General features: G+C 33.0%; 1 protein-coding gene across 1 annotated transcript in view; it reads right to left on the bottom strand.

The window, feature by feature from the left end:
- Positions 1–1,977: 1,977 nt before the first annotated feature.
- The window catches only part of LRRIQ1 (leucine rich repeats and IQ motif containing 1), a 308,516-nt gene continuing 295,330 nt past the window's right edge, over positions 1,978–15,163 (bottom strand). Inside the window, exon 28 of the mRNA XM_069095103.1 lies at positions 1,978–3,824. Within this exon, the coding sequence (XP_068951204.1) occupies positions 3,700–3,824 (125 nt within the window). The 3' untranslated portion in view covers positions 1,978–3,699. The remainder of the gene's footprint in view (positions 3,825–15,163) is intronic.

Here is a 15,163-nt window from a genome sequence, read left to right as displayed (position 1 = left end):
GCTCTTACATGACTACCTTTCTGGTATTTTTCTTCTCTGAATCACTGTCATATATTATAACTTTTATAATTTGGACTTGTATTATCATTCCTATTTTCTTGGGTTCTTTCCATATGGATCTGTCTTTCCAACTGGAATTTTAGCTCTTTCAGGGAATGGGGAGTCTGATGATTAATTTTTTGGCATGCTTTCCATCTTATGACTGATTTTTGAGTAAGGGAAATCTGTGTGGATAGTGTCCATTCCCTGAAGATGTCGTGAGATTGCTAGGATCTCTGAGCACTCTCAGCCAACACTTACATCATTTTCTACCACACTTCTCTTGTCACAAGTTAAATTTGTTGCTGTGCCCAGAAGCAGCTACTTACATGGTGTGTGATCTCTCATGAATGTGAAAATAAGTACTAACTCACCACATCCCACACATGGAAAGTCACATGTAGAAAGCTGGGTTTCTGGATACATAGTGAGAAATATTCGCTCTATTCTCCTGTCGCCATAAAATGATGAAATCACAGGGTTAAGAGGGATCATCTAGTCTCTCTGAACAGGAATCTCCTCTCCAATAGCCTTCAGAAGTCATATTAATAATAATGAGACAGCACCTGACATTTATATATGCACTTAACGTTTACAAAGTCTTTTACATACATGATTCTATTTGATCCTCAAAACCAATGGATTAAGTAGATACTACAACTATTATTTCCCCAGTTATTCTGCTGACACTTTGAAAATTTCAGTTCTGAGGACTTCATCACCTTCTGACATTTCCCATTCTATTTTGAGATAAACTGTTAGGAGGAAGTTTTTCCTTAAGGTGAGCTAAAATCCACTGCTCTCTAGCTTCTGCCTTTTTCTGTCTTTTGGGGCCAAGTAAATCATGTCTAATCCCTCTTCTATGATGATCATTCAAATGCTTCCTTCCAGTTATTCTTCATGATCTGGTGTGGTAGAGTGGAAATATCACTGACTCTGGAGTCAGAAGTCCTGGGTTCAAATTTCACAGCACTTACTACTTGGGTGACTTTGGGCAAGTCGTGTAATCTCTTGGTCTTCAAGTGTTTTCATTTATGAAATGATGGCAATTAAGGTTCCTTTCAACTTTAGAATTATGATTTTTTGGGTCCCTTAAATTTTCTCTTTTCAAAGTTCATCACACTCAGTCCTTTAATTTGATCTACCTATAACATACTTTCCAGTTCCCTTTCCATTAACAACTGCCCTCTTAGCATAGATCCCAGCTTGTCAATGTTTTTTTTCTCATATGTGTGCACAGAACTGAGCAAAAATACCATAGCTATGCTTTCTACCAAGCAGTGAACAGCAGACTCAGCACCTTGACAAGTCTGGAAAAAAATTTTCTATTAATTCAGCTTAAGAGCCTGTGAACGTTTTTGGTTTCTATTTCTACTGTTGATTCATATTATGTTTACAATTCATTAAAAACTCCAGATATTTTTCATATCAGCAAAGGTCTAGACAAATATCCCTTATCTAGTATCTATGTTAATTTTTTAAAGTCAAGTCTAAGATTTAGTAATTGTCCCTGTTAAGTTTCATGATAAACTGTTCTGGTTTGCTGAGATCATTTTGGATTTTAGTTTTGTTATCCAATGTATTAGTTATCATCTACAAATTTGATAAACATACCATCTACTTTGCCATCCAAGTCACTGACAAAAATGTGGAGCACAAAAAGATAAAAATCAAAGAGTCTTTTCCAGATGGTCACTTATTCAATAATCATCACTCATTGGGTGCTGTGATTCCTTCAGTTTTGAAATCACTTAAATTTATTATTTCACTTAACTGCAATCTAAGCAAATAGGAAAAAGAGCACCACTTAATTTGAGCCTTTTAATATATTTATTCAATTCTAAAAACCTAAAATTATGTTGAAAAACTATCTTCATAAACAAAAAGAAAATAATGAAAAATATTAATATTCAACTCTTGATTCAAACTAATACTTTGTATAGCATCATAATATTTGGTACTAGGAAAATAAAAGAAATATAATTGTCATCATTATCACCCATTACCTAAAAATGGAGTAGTACTGTCATTTCTCTCATAATTTAATTACATGAAACAATCAAACTGGTTGTTGAATAAGAGTCCATGCTTGTAAGTCCATTTAAGGCACTGAGGCAATTTAATAGTAAGCATCTAACTGAACAAACTAAGACTTTTCACTTCATTGATTTTAATATATGAATCAAAAATATCCATCAATAGCAACTTTAATGTGGTTTTCTCCTACCATTTTCAAAATAAGTTGAGATTCAATAAAATATTTCCAATCAAATTTATTGTTATGTAGAAACTGTTAGTGAAAAGACAATAATGTAATGACCTGTTACACAAAACAATTGCATATGGAGTTTATGTTTCTAAACTCAATTCCTAGGCCACAACATAAGAATCTATGCTTTTTTTATTGACTGACATCTCAAGGCTCATTGACTTTTTTACCTCAATCACAGTTTAAAGGGATTTACAAGTTTTAATGGGAACAAAGTCCAGAAAAATGGTGGTGATGGTAATGATGATGGGGGTTAGAAGGGAGAAGAGTGAGTAAGTAAAGAAATGCATTCTAGATAAGTTTAGGCATGTCTTTTCTCCAGCTGAAAGCTTTCAAAAAGGGAAGAACCCAAAATGAAAGCTGACTGCTATTATTCAACTAATATTTAAATGGAAAGTCACTGAAAACTCAGGAATGTTGCTTTGTGAAAACAGTTCTGGACTCAAGGGAGCAATAGTACTGAAAGTCCATTAAAGGTAACTGCAAGATTTTGCATATTTAATTTACTAAGTTGTCACTGAACTTTGCTGGACAATTAGAGAGACTGGACATCTATAACTTTAGGAAAATATGAAACATAACAAAATGATGCTTGGAATTTGGAAAGACTTAGAAGAAGTGGTTATTTGGGGGATAATTTTATGAAAATATAAATTTCTAAGACTTTTCTGAGTCAGAATAGTAATCACTTATTAGATTCACATGTACTTTCACATGTCAAAATAATAAATATTTCACATGTTCAAATAGTAGTACTGTTAAAAATATCTAATTTGTTTGAATTTATCAAGTTCACTTTAGTTTGAAAGACAATCTCTAAAGCAAACTGTATTTTGATAAATTTAACAATTAAAAAACCATCACAAAAATGAACCAATTTACTTATGGAAATGTGACAATTTTCCCCATCTAGTTCAATGATGTCAATTATGAGACCAAAAACTTTTTAAGACAAAATACAAATTCCTTATAAACAATACAGTCAGTAGTGTCAATGAAAATACATATAATTAATATATTAAACTTCCCCAAATTGCTATTAATATTTGTTATTGTTGCCAACAAATTTTTTATCATGAACTTATGAATCAAAAAATGTTTTTAAAATTCAAGAAATTGGTTTTACAAATTCCCCTTACAATTATGTCAAGGGTTAAAGTTTTCTGGAGACCATACCACATGAGCACAGCAACCTTCGCAAAAATTGTATTTTACTGATGGGGAGTAAGATAACTCCACCAGAAAGCTAAATTGCAAAACATGTATAGTAAAACAAATTAAATGCAGTACTCTAAAACTTTGTATCCAATTGGTAACATATAACCAGATATTCACAGACCTCTTGAAAAGAAACAGCTCACCATATGTTTTGCATGTTCAAGTTTGAAAGATTAGTTGAAAGTTTTCGCCTTCCTTTTCCCACTTTCCCATCCATTGCTGAATTGTACTGGATAGTCTCGATGTGATACCCATTTTTTCTTAGAATTTCTCATCCCTGGAATGGTTATTACCTTAACTAAAAGGCAAAAATAATAGCATTAAGTATAAACCTTCACATAACATTATCCAAGTAAAATTGGTTTGAAAAAATAATAATAGACATGATTAAGTCAACAGTACATACTTGGGGGTCACTGACATTTTTCATTTGTTAGAAACATATTTTTGTTGTTTGGGAGTAAAATTATTTACTGAAGACAAGGTAGGATTTTTGATGCCCATTTTAGTTTAAAAATACAGTTACTTGAAAATGTAATCACTAAGTATAATTGTTTCTTAGCTTCTATGCTTATTTTTATGAATAAAAACACCGTAATGATTGGATATTTATGAAATAAGCAGAAACTCTCAATTTTCCTGAATTACATATCATTGTTAGTTTTTTTTTTTTTAAGTATGGAGTTGAGCAAATTGGAGAAAATATTGCAAATAGCAACAACAATTACTAGAGATGGGAAATAAAATTTATGAGATCAGAGTTGAAAGGAGTCATATCCTCTTTACTCTGGAAGAGAAGATGGAAAGCTAATACATTAGGAACTTTTAAAACAATATTTTAATAACTGGTTTTTCATTATTCTACAAGACAGAACAAGTAGAAACAAGCAAAAACTGCTGCAGAAGAGTTTGATTGGTGGCAGAACACCAAATGTCAGGTATACCTCAGCCTGGTAAGAAGAGGATTTTTTCTGCTTCCTGATTCTTATTTTTGAGACAGAGAATAAGGAGTGGTTGTCTGAGATGTTGTATAAGGAGTATGGAAGTAGGTCGTGATATATTTGATATTAACTTGAACACATGTGGATATCTTGTTTCAGAGGCAATAAACCCCTTCTTGACTATGTGTTGCTGAACACTGCATTAAGTTAGCAAGAGGCTGTTGACTATAATTGAGGTCAGGATAAACAATCACTTATCATGTTAATATGTATATATACACACATGCATATACACATATGTATATGTTTGTATGCATGCATGTAGTTTGTGTGTATATATATATGATGTTTGTGTTTGTATGTATAAAACTTCATAATGACAATGGATGAGAGTAGTTGATTTTCAATAGCCCTTTCCAGAGTAACATTTTTATAAGGGAAAAAAATTTGTCTTGTTCTGGGTATTAATATTTCATTATCAAGTTAGATATTTAATCATATTTTAATAAGCAAGTGGTATTGAATAAAGGGATCGTAAACTTTAGACATTTAGGAGGAATTATTTTCTAATTTCCAGTCTGGTACAAGAGGTGATTAATATCAGTTATAAACATCTTTTCCTACTGTAATGGTCTTTAAATTCCTGAGAAACTTGCTCAAGTTTCAACCTCACTAGGCTATGGGGGCAGCAGGAGTGCCTGAGATGTGAGATAATATCTTGGCTCTGAGGCTTCCTCTACATGAAACCTTGGCCAAGTCATTTGACCATTCTTATTCATAATTTCCTTATCTGTAAAGAAAGGAGTTCAATTGGATGACCTCTGAGCTGTCTTTCATCTCTCAGTCTACAATCCTATGATTTAGTCAGTCAGCAAATTTATTTACTCCAGGGCTCTTGAAAAGAGGACATGAACTACTCAAAGGTGAGCAGATTCTACTTTTGGGCCATAGCCTCTGGCATACTATCTGATCTGTCACCTTCACATTCCTGAAAGGTAGGCAGAATAAAATCTGTTATTTTAGAGAAAAGATTGAGCAAAGCACAGAGTGAGGTTAAATGCTTAAGGTAATTTCTGTTAGTAATAGATTTACATCTAAAATGAGGTTTGATGACTTTACAATTGGCATTCATGTCAGAAATCCCAGCATAGAGACTAACAATTAAACTGAGGTAGTGACTAAATTTGGCTTTTAGATGGGTAAGTCAGATTTATCTACTGTAAATTTGCTTCTTGAAAACCATTTAGGCTCTTTTAGAAACTGTATTAACCATTTCAAGCAACTTCACTGTCAATCAGAGTACTATCAAGGTCATCATTTTTTTTTTTACTAATAAACAAATGATCAAGAAGAGTTTAGAGAATTTCCAAAAGGATTCATCTTGCTCCAAGCATAAAACTGGCATCCTGTCAAAGACCCTAGGAGTCCAAAGGGATTTTGTAGATCATCTAGTCTAACCTTTATCCAAAATACCTCTTACATCCAGGACAAGTGGTCATTCAGCCAGTACTTGAAGAATTCCAGCAATGAACAGATTCACTAAGCGGTTTATTAGGCAGCCCTATTCCATTTCATGATTCAATAAATAATTTTTCATTAATAGATTGACACATATTTTTACTATTTGTGAGTTTTGAAAATTTGTCTCAGATAAGAACAAAGACATTTAGTTGATAAACTATGCCAAGAATAAACATACACTCACACCCATACCTGCGATTTGGGGTGTGTTTTGTTTTTGAGAAAAGGTGTGGAAGGAAGGGGTTGTTTTGTAGAAAATCCATTGGAATATCATTCAGTATGCAGAAAATAATGCTTTAAGTTAATAAAAGAATAAATAGTCCATCAGAAATATCATACAAAATTTTTTGGCATATGTTTTTTTGCTTTATAAAGAAGAGAGAATGGTAAATTTGTCTATTAGTGCAATGACCAGGTTTTTTCTTTAAATAGGCAAAGTATGGGCTTTTCATAATTACACTGTATATTCTACATCATTTCAAAAATAGTTAGCATTTTAAAATATCTACTTCTATTAGTGTGCAAAATGGGAATGAGTACTTGAAGCTCAAAGATTCTGGGTCTAATATGTCACAAAGCTTTAGGGACACAGAAAAAATGATTAATGCCTTCATTAATAAGGGTTTTTGAAAGTGATTAAAAAACATTGTAGTGCTTGGTGAACATTTACAACATTTAAAATATTTATGGTTGGAAATAATGATTTTTATCATAAACTAACTTCAATTTGTTGGGAGACATCTTATATTTAATCAAATTCCTCCCCTACATTTATACTCTTAATGTTTACCAAAGAATTTCCACTTGTAACAAATTCTATCGAAAAAATTTCCTAATGTGGATAGGCTCTCTTTAACATTTGTCTTTCAACTGAATGCTCAAGTCATTGTGTCCTTCCACACAACATGACCCTATATTTAAGTGACAATCTGCAATCTTTTCATAGCAAGTTGTAACTCCTTCTGCTAATATCCATAATTATATCTAAAAACAACTATTATGTGATATTACAAGCTGGCTCATTTATAACAGTCTCTAAATACATTTTTGTTGGAATGGAAATGTTTAAGGAAAATTAGCAGTCCACATGACATTTAAGATCAGATTGAACAAATAGAGTATTTTTGAAAGAGTATTTTGTGTGTGTGATTTAAAAAGCCCATAGCGTTACTATTTTGCTATTTGTAGATAAACAATTTGACCAGTCATCAATAAAGCATCTTCTCTCATTGTGCTCTGTGACATATTTTGGTTATTATAGGAATGCTTCAAATTAATAGATACATAGAAAAGTAAATTGTGGTGTAAAAAAACAACAGAATTGTGTGAAGTCATTACTATGTTTAATGATTACCTGTAAAATTGGAAAAAAATGTATAAAGGAGCAATTTAACACAGTCAATGTATAATCATTCTAACATTATTTATCCATCCAAGAATAAAATAGTAAGAGACTCAACTAAGAAAACAATTTGATAGGAAAGATATCTCTACTGATAGCCTCTTGGAAAAAAAATATTGCTAAAGTTCTTTTTCCATTCTCTCAAAGGCTATTGTTAGGTCACATGAATCTTCAACAATTTTCTGAAGTATATTTTCAGGTGATAGGACAGAGCAACCAACCAATCTTTTAAATATGTGCTGAAAGCGTGTCTTGAAGTTTAGTTAAAATGCTCTCATTTTCAAGCAGCCATTTATTTCTTTGCTGTTTAATCTGTTTTCTGCTAAAGATTTGTTCTGGTCTTTTTTTGGTTAAATCCCTGGTTCTTTAACAAATGTCAAGGTCTACATATGCTGTGTTTTGATAAGTAATTTAATATGTAAAATGCTTTGAATGAAACTCCTGGTATGTATAAAAAAAACTTGGTTAAGCAGGTCATGATAGAAATTTCATGATGTAGAGTAATACGTCATAGGATTTTCATTGATACATCCAACATTGTGTGTCTGGAGATATAATTTATTTCAAAGTCCTTCCCATATTGTATTACTTAACAGCAGATAGAGCATAAGTAAAGCATGGAGAGAAATTCAACATTTTAATGAAAGTGACCAGAACGAATCTTTAGCAGCAAAGCGTTTACATCAATTTAAACTCTGAATGAGCTAGGTTTAGAGATGGTAGGGAAAAGAATAGTGATTTTTATGCTGTTCCTTTCTGTATTTAAATCAGCCTGACCACTTTCACTGAACCAGATGGATGATTCCAACAAGATATACATTATCTTGTGATTTTTCTTGTTTTTAGTTGTTTTCATTATTTTAGATAGAAGTGAAATTTCAATTTTCATGATGCCTGTTACAACATATACAATTAGACTTTATGTTCTCTCCAGTCCCTAACACAAAACTCTTTATATAGTGGGAATTTAGTAAACATTCAATAATTTGATGATGTGTGTTGCCCTAAAACAGGTGTGACTTTTACTAATTACCTTTGAAATTAGAGCAGGAAACTCTAAAACATTAGGAAATTTCTGATTTAATAAAAAGTTTTATATTTTCTTAATTTCATAAAATACATTTTTCTAGAAAAAACAAATATATTTTGTCATATTTCCTGAATTTTGATGATTTCTTATAAAATATGTTGGTGACATGATGTTATTTTACTATTAAAGAACTTTAAAAATGCTTACTAGGGGAGAGAGAATAATGTAAAAATATTTGTAGTCAATGCAAAAGTTAAGATATAATATAGAGAATATAAAATCTCATTTAAGAGGTGCTCAGATTTCTGACACAACATTTTGCCAATATGTTTTTAGTTACTTCTTGATTCCAGAATGGGTACTATCTATATATGACAAATAATTGTTATTAGGTTTCTCTGTCATAAATATTATTTTCTATATATTTGCAATTAAAATGATACTCTAAATTCCTTTTTGAGGGGTATGGTTAATTAAAAACACCTTTATTTATTTTTATTACTATATATACTTACTATTTCCTCTCAGTGATTTCATTTCTCATGAATTCAATAATTATTACTATGACTACCAAGTCTATATTTTCATCCCTAGTTTCTTTCACTATTCCAGTCTCTTATTACTAACTATAAGCTGGAGATCTCTAACTGAATATTTCATAGAAACCTTAAATTCATCATGTCCAAAATGGAATTTCTAATTCCCTCTAACCTAGCCTCTTCTCCAAATTCCTCTATTTCAGAAGAGGGCATAATGATTTCTCTAGTCACTCAGGTTCAGAACCTCAGAATCATCTTTAAAACTACCATCATCTCACATAATAATAGATGATAATCACCAGCATTTATATAAAGCTTTAAGGTTCAAAAATCGCCATACAAATATATATGTATATATACAAATAAATACATATTATATGTGTATAAACATATGTATATATGTGTGTATGTGTATACACACATATTCTTATCCTCAAAACAATCCTTGGAGGTAGGTGCTATTATTATTCCCATTTTACATATGAGGAAACTGAGGCAAATAGTGTGTCTGAAGTCAGATTTGAATTTAGCTCTTCTTGACTCCAATTTCAGCATTCTCTCTACTTTGCCAGGCAGATGTCATATGCAGTCAGTTGCCAACCCTTGTCAATTCTGTCTCTCTGGTTTCTTTCAAAGCTGTCCACTTCTTTTCCCTCACATGGCCACCCAGTTCATCCCCCACTGGACTCTTATAATAGCCTCCTCCTTGGACTCTCAATTTCCAGTCTTTATTTTCTCCAATGCATCCTACATAATTGCTAAAATAATTTTTTTATAGCATAAGATTGACCATAACAGTCTCTGATCAAGAAATTTCAGTGTTTCCCTTTTGCCTCTAAGATTAAATCTTTCAACTTAACATGGAAAGCCCTTCAACAACTAGCTCCAGCTCACCTTTCTGTTCACCTTAACATATTCTTTGTTCCATTTTTGCCTACTTACTTCTCCCTGAACTCAGTCAGTAAACATTTATTAAACATCTACTATGTGCCAGACATTGCATGAAGCACTGGGGATACAAAGAATAAAACAAAGATGTTTCCTGCCCTTAAAAGCCTTCAGTCTAATGGGATTCTACATCAGCCATTCGTGCATGGCTTTGCATAGGGTGCCATGCTTGAAATGCACCCACTTTTGCCCTTCAGACTCCTTAGCTTCCTTGTAAGCTCGGTTCTTGTACCATCATATCCTAAAAGTTGCCCTTCCTGATTCCCTTGATGGTCAGCCCTCTATTCTCCTCAAAGTATCACATACTTACATATCTTTGTATGTGTTATAGTTCTTTGATCCCTCCTCAGTAGGATGCAATACTCCATCCTCACGACAGTCTTAACATGTATGTTCTCTCCACTCAGACCTAATTCAGGCCTTTTAATCTCTCACAGGGACTATTACAATAGCCTCCTAATTAACCTCTCTATCTCTAGACTCCTCCTTTTCTAACCCAAGGTTCATGATGACATCAAATTAATCTTTATTAAGTTGTATGTTTAATCATGTCATTCCCCTTCTATGATTCTCTACTGACTTTACGACAAAATACAAACTCTTAAGGCCCTCAACATTCTGATTTACTGGCATCTTACATTATTACTTGTCATTCATTCTGTGTTCTAACACTACAAACTGTACTATGAATTTGACATTCTATCTCCAACCTTTATTCATTCATATGATCTGTACTTCATTGCATGAATTATACTTATCTGAGTAAATGTTATATTACTCCCTGAGAATATATGGTCTTTGGGGTGAGGCATTTGCTTGTTTTCTTTGTGTCTCCCAGTGCCCATGTCTTGCATACACTAGGCATTTTATAGCTGTTTGTGGAATTAAATCAAATATGTGGGTTTTGCATACACTAGGCATTTTATAACTGTTTGTGGAATTAAATCAAATATGTGGGTTTTTTCTTCTCAAAGAAAACTGTATCACAGATATATGTATATATACATACATATATATACATATATATCCACACAAATATGTCATGCTTATATGTGTACTCATTTTCTTTTGGGACACAACCCTTTGCATTTGAAGGGCACAGCAAAATACTGGTCACACTTCTAAACTTATTTGAATGAATTGTGATTTTATCAGTGTAGGAAACTCCCTATGTGAAGACAAGCTACATCCTTGGATAATTTGAAAAGTCATAGGGAGTTGGCTAGCGCACACAGAGTTTAAGTGACTTGCTCAAGTTTGGAGTTCTTAACTCGAGTCCATTAAAATTTTAACAAGCAATTAATTTCCTTTTTTAATGTGCCTTTCCTGCCAATTATCTCTCTTGCCCCAAATCATACATTTCCATTTGAGTTCCCATAGGATGGTCTCCCTGCCTTCCTCTTCCTGGCAAGAAAGTATTTACTGTACTCTAATATTATTTACCCTCTAATTGGAGGTTCTTAAGATTTGACTTTTAAAATTCCATCACTTTTTCCCTAATGGGGATGCTGTGTAAAAAAAAAAAATTACTTAATTTGGCAATCTTTGATAGTAAAGTCATGTAGAAAAAGTTTTAACCAAATCAACCAATTCAACAATTTTTATCAAGGAAATTTTCGTTTTCTCTTTTCATGGTTACCTGTCCATATTGGCCACCATATAGTAGAAATAGATATTAGGAGCTTGCAGAATTATTTTAAAATAGTGTACATTACCTGGGGCAGCTAGATGGGGCAGTGGATAATGCACTGGATCTGGAATCAAGAATATTCTTTTCCTGGGTTCAAATATGACCTCAAACATTTACTAGCTGTGTGACCCTGGACAAGTCACTTAACTGTTTGCCTCAGTTTCCTTATCTGTAAAAATGAGCTGAAGAAGGCATTGGAAAACCACTCCAGTATCTTTGTCAAGAAAACCCCAAGTGAGGCCAAAGGAGATGGACAAAACTGAAATGACTGAAGAACAATGACACACATTTACATAGCACTTTATGATTTAACAAAGCACTTTAAATACATTATCTTATTTAATTCTCATGAAAACCTTGTCAAGGTCAGAATAGTACAAATGTTATTATTACTATTTTATAGGGGAAACTAAGTGATATGGCAAAAATCACCCAGTTCATAAGTACTAGGGACTACATTCAAATTCAAGTCTTTCAACTTTAATGTCTTTCCCACTGTATCATGCTGCTTCATTTCAATGTAAGACTTCAATTATAATTACTCCATTATTTGAAAGGCGGATATGAGATTGAGCATTTGTTTTGTGTAACCTTATTGGGTAAAAACTAGGTGGAAAGTTTCAGAGATGCAGATTTTTGGCTTAATATAAGGCAAACTTGCTCACAATTAGAACTCTCCTAAAATGGAGAAGGCCGTCTTGTAGGTATGTAATGTACCTTCATTAGCGGTCTTCAAGCAGTTGCTGGATGGCCACTTGTGGATTTTCGGGAGAGGATTCCTGCATATGTACAGGGTAGACTGGATGGATTCTCAAGTCTCTTCCAACCCTATGATTTTGTGATATGACAGCTGGATCTCACCTTTGTTTATAACTAATAGGCAATAAATCATTTAAGAAATTGAATTGAATCTATATAGGTACAAAGAAAATAGATTGGAATAAATCTATTTCTTTCACAGAGACAATGGTGATAATATCAGGTTATTTATGAACTACAGCCCAATATATAATAGAAATGGAGCAAAAATGATAGAGTTTGTTACAAAAAGTGATAAAATCCTTGAGCTAATTAAAGTAACACAGATTTTGCCAAATTCTCTCTTTTCTTTGTTTTAGTGGAAAAACAAACAGGAGTCCTATCTCTCTGCAAAGAGGAATGAAAAATGATAGGAGTCTTTTCTAGGTGACTATCAATATTTTGTGAGGTTTTAGCAAGACAGGCACTAATTGCCATTTACAAGTGTATTGCATTTTTGCAGCATCAGAAATTTTGTTAATTAGATAATTCAGGTCACCAAAACACTAAATTCTTTAATTATATTAGTTAACTTTGGTAATACTTTGATAAATCTACAGCATTTAATGTACTATGCCCTGAATTAGTAATCTCTTGAAGTTGTTTCTTTTTTGTTTGTTTGGTCATTTGTTTTTAATTGAACCGAAAATTGTGACTGCCATCACTTTCTAATTTAAGAAGGAATTTAAGTAATTAAAAGCTACTGCATTTAATGACTGAACAAAAATTAACTTTTTTCCTATTTTTTTTTCCATTTGAAAATGTCTACTACCTCATAAGTGGATCCTTCTTTCTAGGGAATTCCCATATGCTCAAGTTCTAGAATGTAGAATTATTATTTTTTAGTGGTAGATGAAGACATTTCTTTGATGTTCCCAGCAAACTTTTAATATAACCCTTGCTAATCACAGTTTAAATCTCTCTTCCCATATAAACCTATTTATGAACATTCTAGTTCACAATGTATTATTCCCTTTTTAGATTTCTTCATTAATGGCATTCTGTACTATGCAGCTTAGCCTGTGGTTATGTTCTGACATATTCTTCTCTGGATAGATTTTTCCCATAGCATTTTTTTTTAAAGTAACTTGCTCATGGTTACACAGCCAGTTATTTTGTATGGGTGCCAAGTATCTGAGGCTGGAACTGATCCCGGGTGTCCTGATGCCAGGGCCGGCACTCTCACTCACGGCGCCACCTGGCTGCCCCTTCCTATAGCATTCTGCAAAATGCTTAATGCAGAATAGGTGCTCTCCTGTCCTTTACCCTACTCTGTGGTGGAGTCTGTTGGGAATGGAATTCAGAGACCTTCTATATTAGGAGGTGGAATAAGGAACCCTGGTACTTTTCAAAAGCTAATAAAGCAGGGGTGGGGAACCTGTGGCCTTGAGGCCACATATGATCTTCTAGGTCCTTCAGTGCTGACCTTTTGATTGAGTCCAAGTTTTACAGAACAAATACTTTTATTAAGGGGATTTGTTCTGTGAAGTTTGGATTCAGTCAAAGGGCTGCACTTGAGGACCTAGAGGGCCACATCTACATCTCAAGGCTGCGGGTTCCCCACCCATGCAATAGATATAGGCTGAAGTCTATTTAAGGGAAGATGAAAAGGAGAGTGACAAACCAGTAAAGGACACAGAGGTGTGATTAGAAGCATAGGAGGAGACTGAAAGAAGTATGGTGTCTTCGAAGCCAAGGGAAGAGAGGTTACATAGCAAGTATGAATGAGGAGTCAGAAAGACCCAAATTCAAATTCTGACTCTAACATTTACATTGTGCACCCATGGGTAAGTCACTTAGCTTCTTTTATCCTCAATTTTTTCATCATTTAAATGGGAATGATAATAGCATTTAACTCATAGGGTTGTAAAGAACAAATTTAACAATATGTTTAAAATGCTTTACAAACAATATTGTAACAGTGATGATGATGATGATGATGATGAAGAGGAGAAGGATGTGGTGAATAATGTTAAAACTGTAGAAAAATCAAGAAAGATGGAGCTAGAAAAAGTTGGTGGAGCTGTTGATTAGAAGGTCACTGGTGATATAATTTAAGCAGTTGTTTGGGAGAGAAAGGATAGAAGCATGATCATAAGAGTGGGGGAGTTGGTAGTGAGTTGTTTGAAGCAACACTACTTGAAATTCTGAAGGTGGTGCTTTGGATTCATTCAATGTTTAACCAAGTTTATTAAGCCTTATTTAAAAGTTTAAGCATTTTCAAATATTTGTCCCAGGTCTTAAAGAGCAGGGCAACATTAAAAATGTACTATTCATTTAAAAAGTATTCAAGGATAATGTCTGCATTAAAGATTATGTAATAGATATTCTATGAATTATCCCTTCCTTTCTTCTAGATATTCTCCTTAAAATACTTATGAGTGACTTTTCCGGATTTTATAGTATGAAAAAATGTTATGAAAATTAAATTTATTAAACATCTTATAGAAGGAGACAAATTAATATATAATTGTATCATATTTAAAATTATTTCCCTATCATTAAAATATGCAACTGATAGTGCTGTTCCCTGTAGCTTCTGCCTGATTTTTGAAGATGGCATTTTGAAGTACTTTGAAGTACTCTGAAAAGTAGAAGGAAATGATCAGTCCATCATGGGAAGCAAAAAACATTCTTTATGTAACCTGACCATTCCATTCATGGTCACACAACTCTCCCTTGCTTAAACTCTAAATACTTTCGAAAAGAAAAGAAAAGAAGAGAAAAGAAAAGAAAAGAAAAGAAAAGAAAAGAAAAGAAAAGAAAAG

The sequence above is a fragment of the Petaurus breviceps genome, unplaced genomic scaffold (assembly GCF_028583685.1).
Source record: "Petaurus breviceps papuanus isolate PSGF00001 unplaced genomic scaffold, PetGlider_PUasm1.0 225, whole genome shotgun sequence".
In the NCBI taxonomy this organism is placed as follows: Eukaryota; Metazoa; Chordata; class Mammalia; order Diprotodontia; family Petauridae; genus Petaurus; species Petaurus breviceps.
Note: the sequence above shows the minus strand (reverse complement) of the source record. Positions and strands in the feature narration are given on the sequence as shown.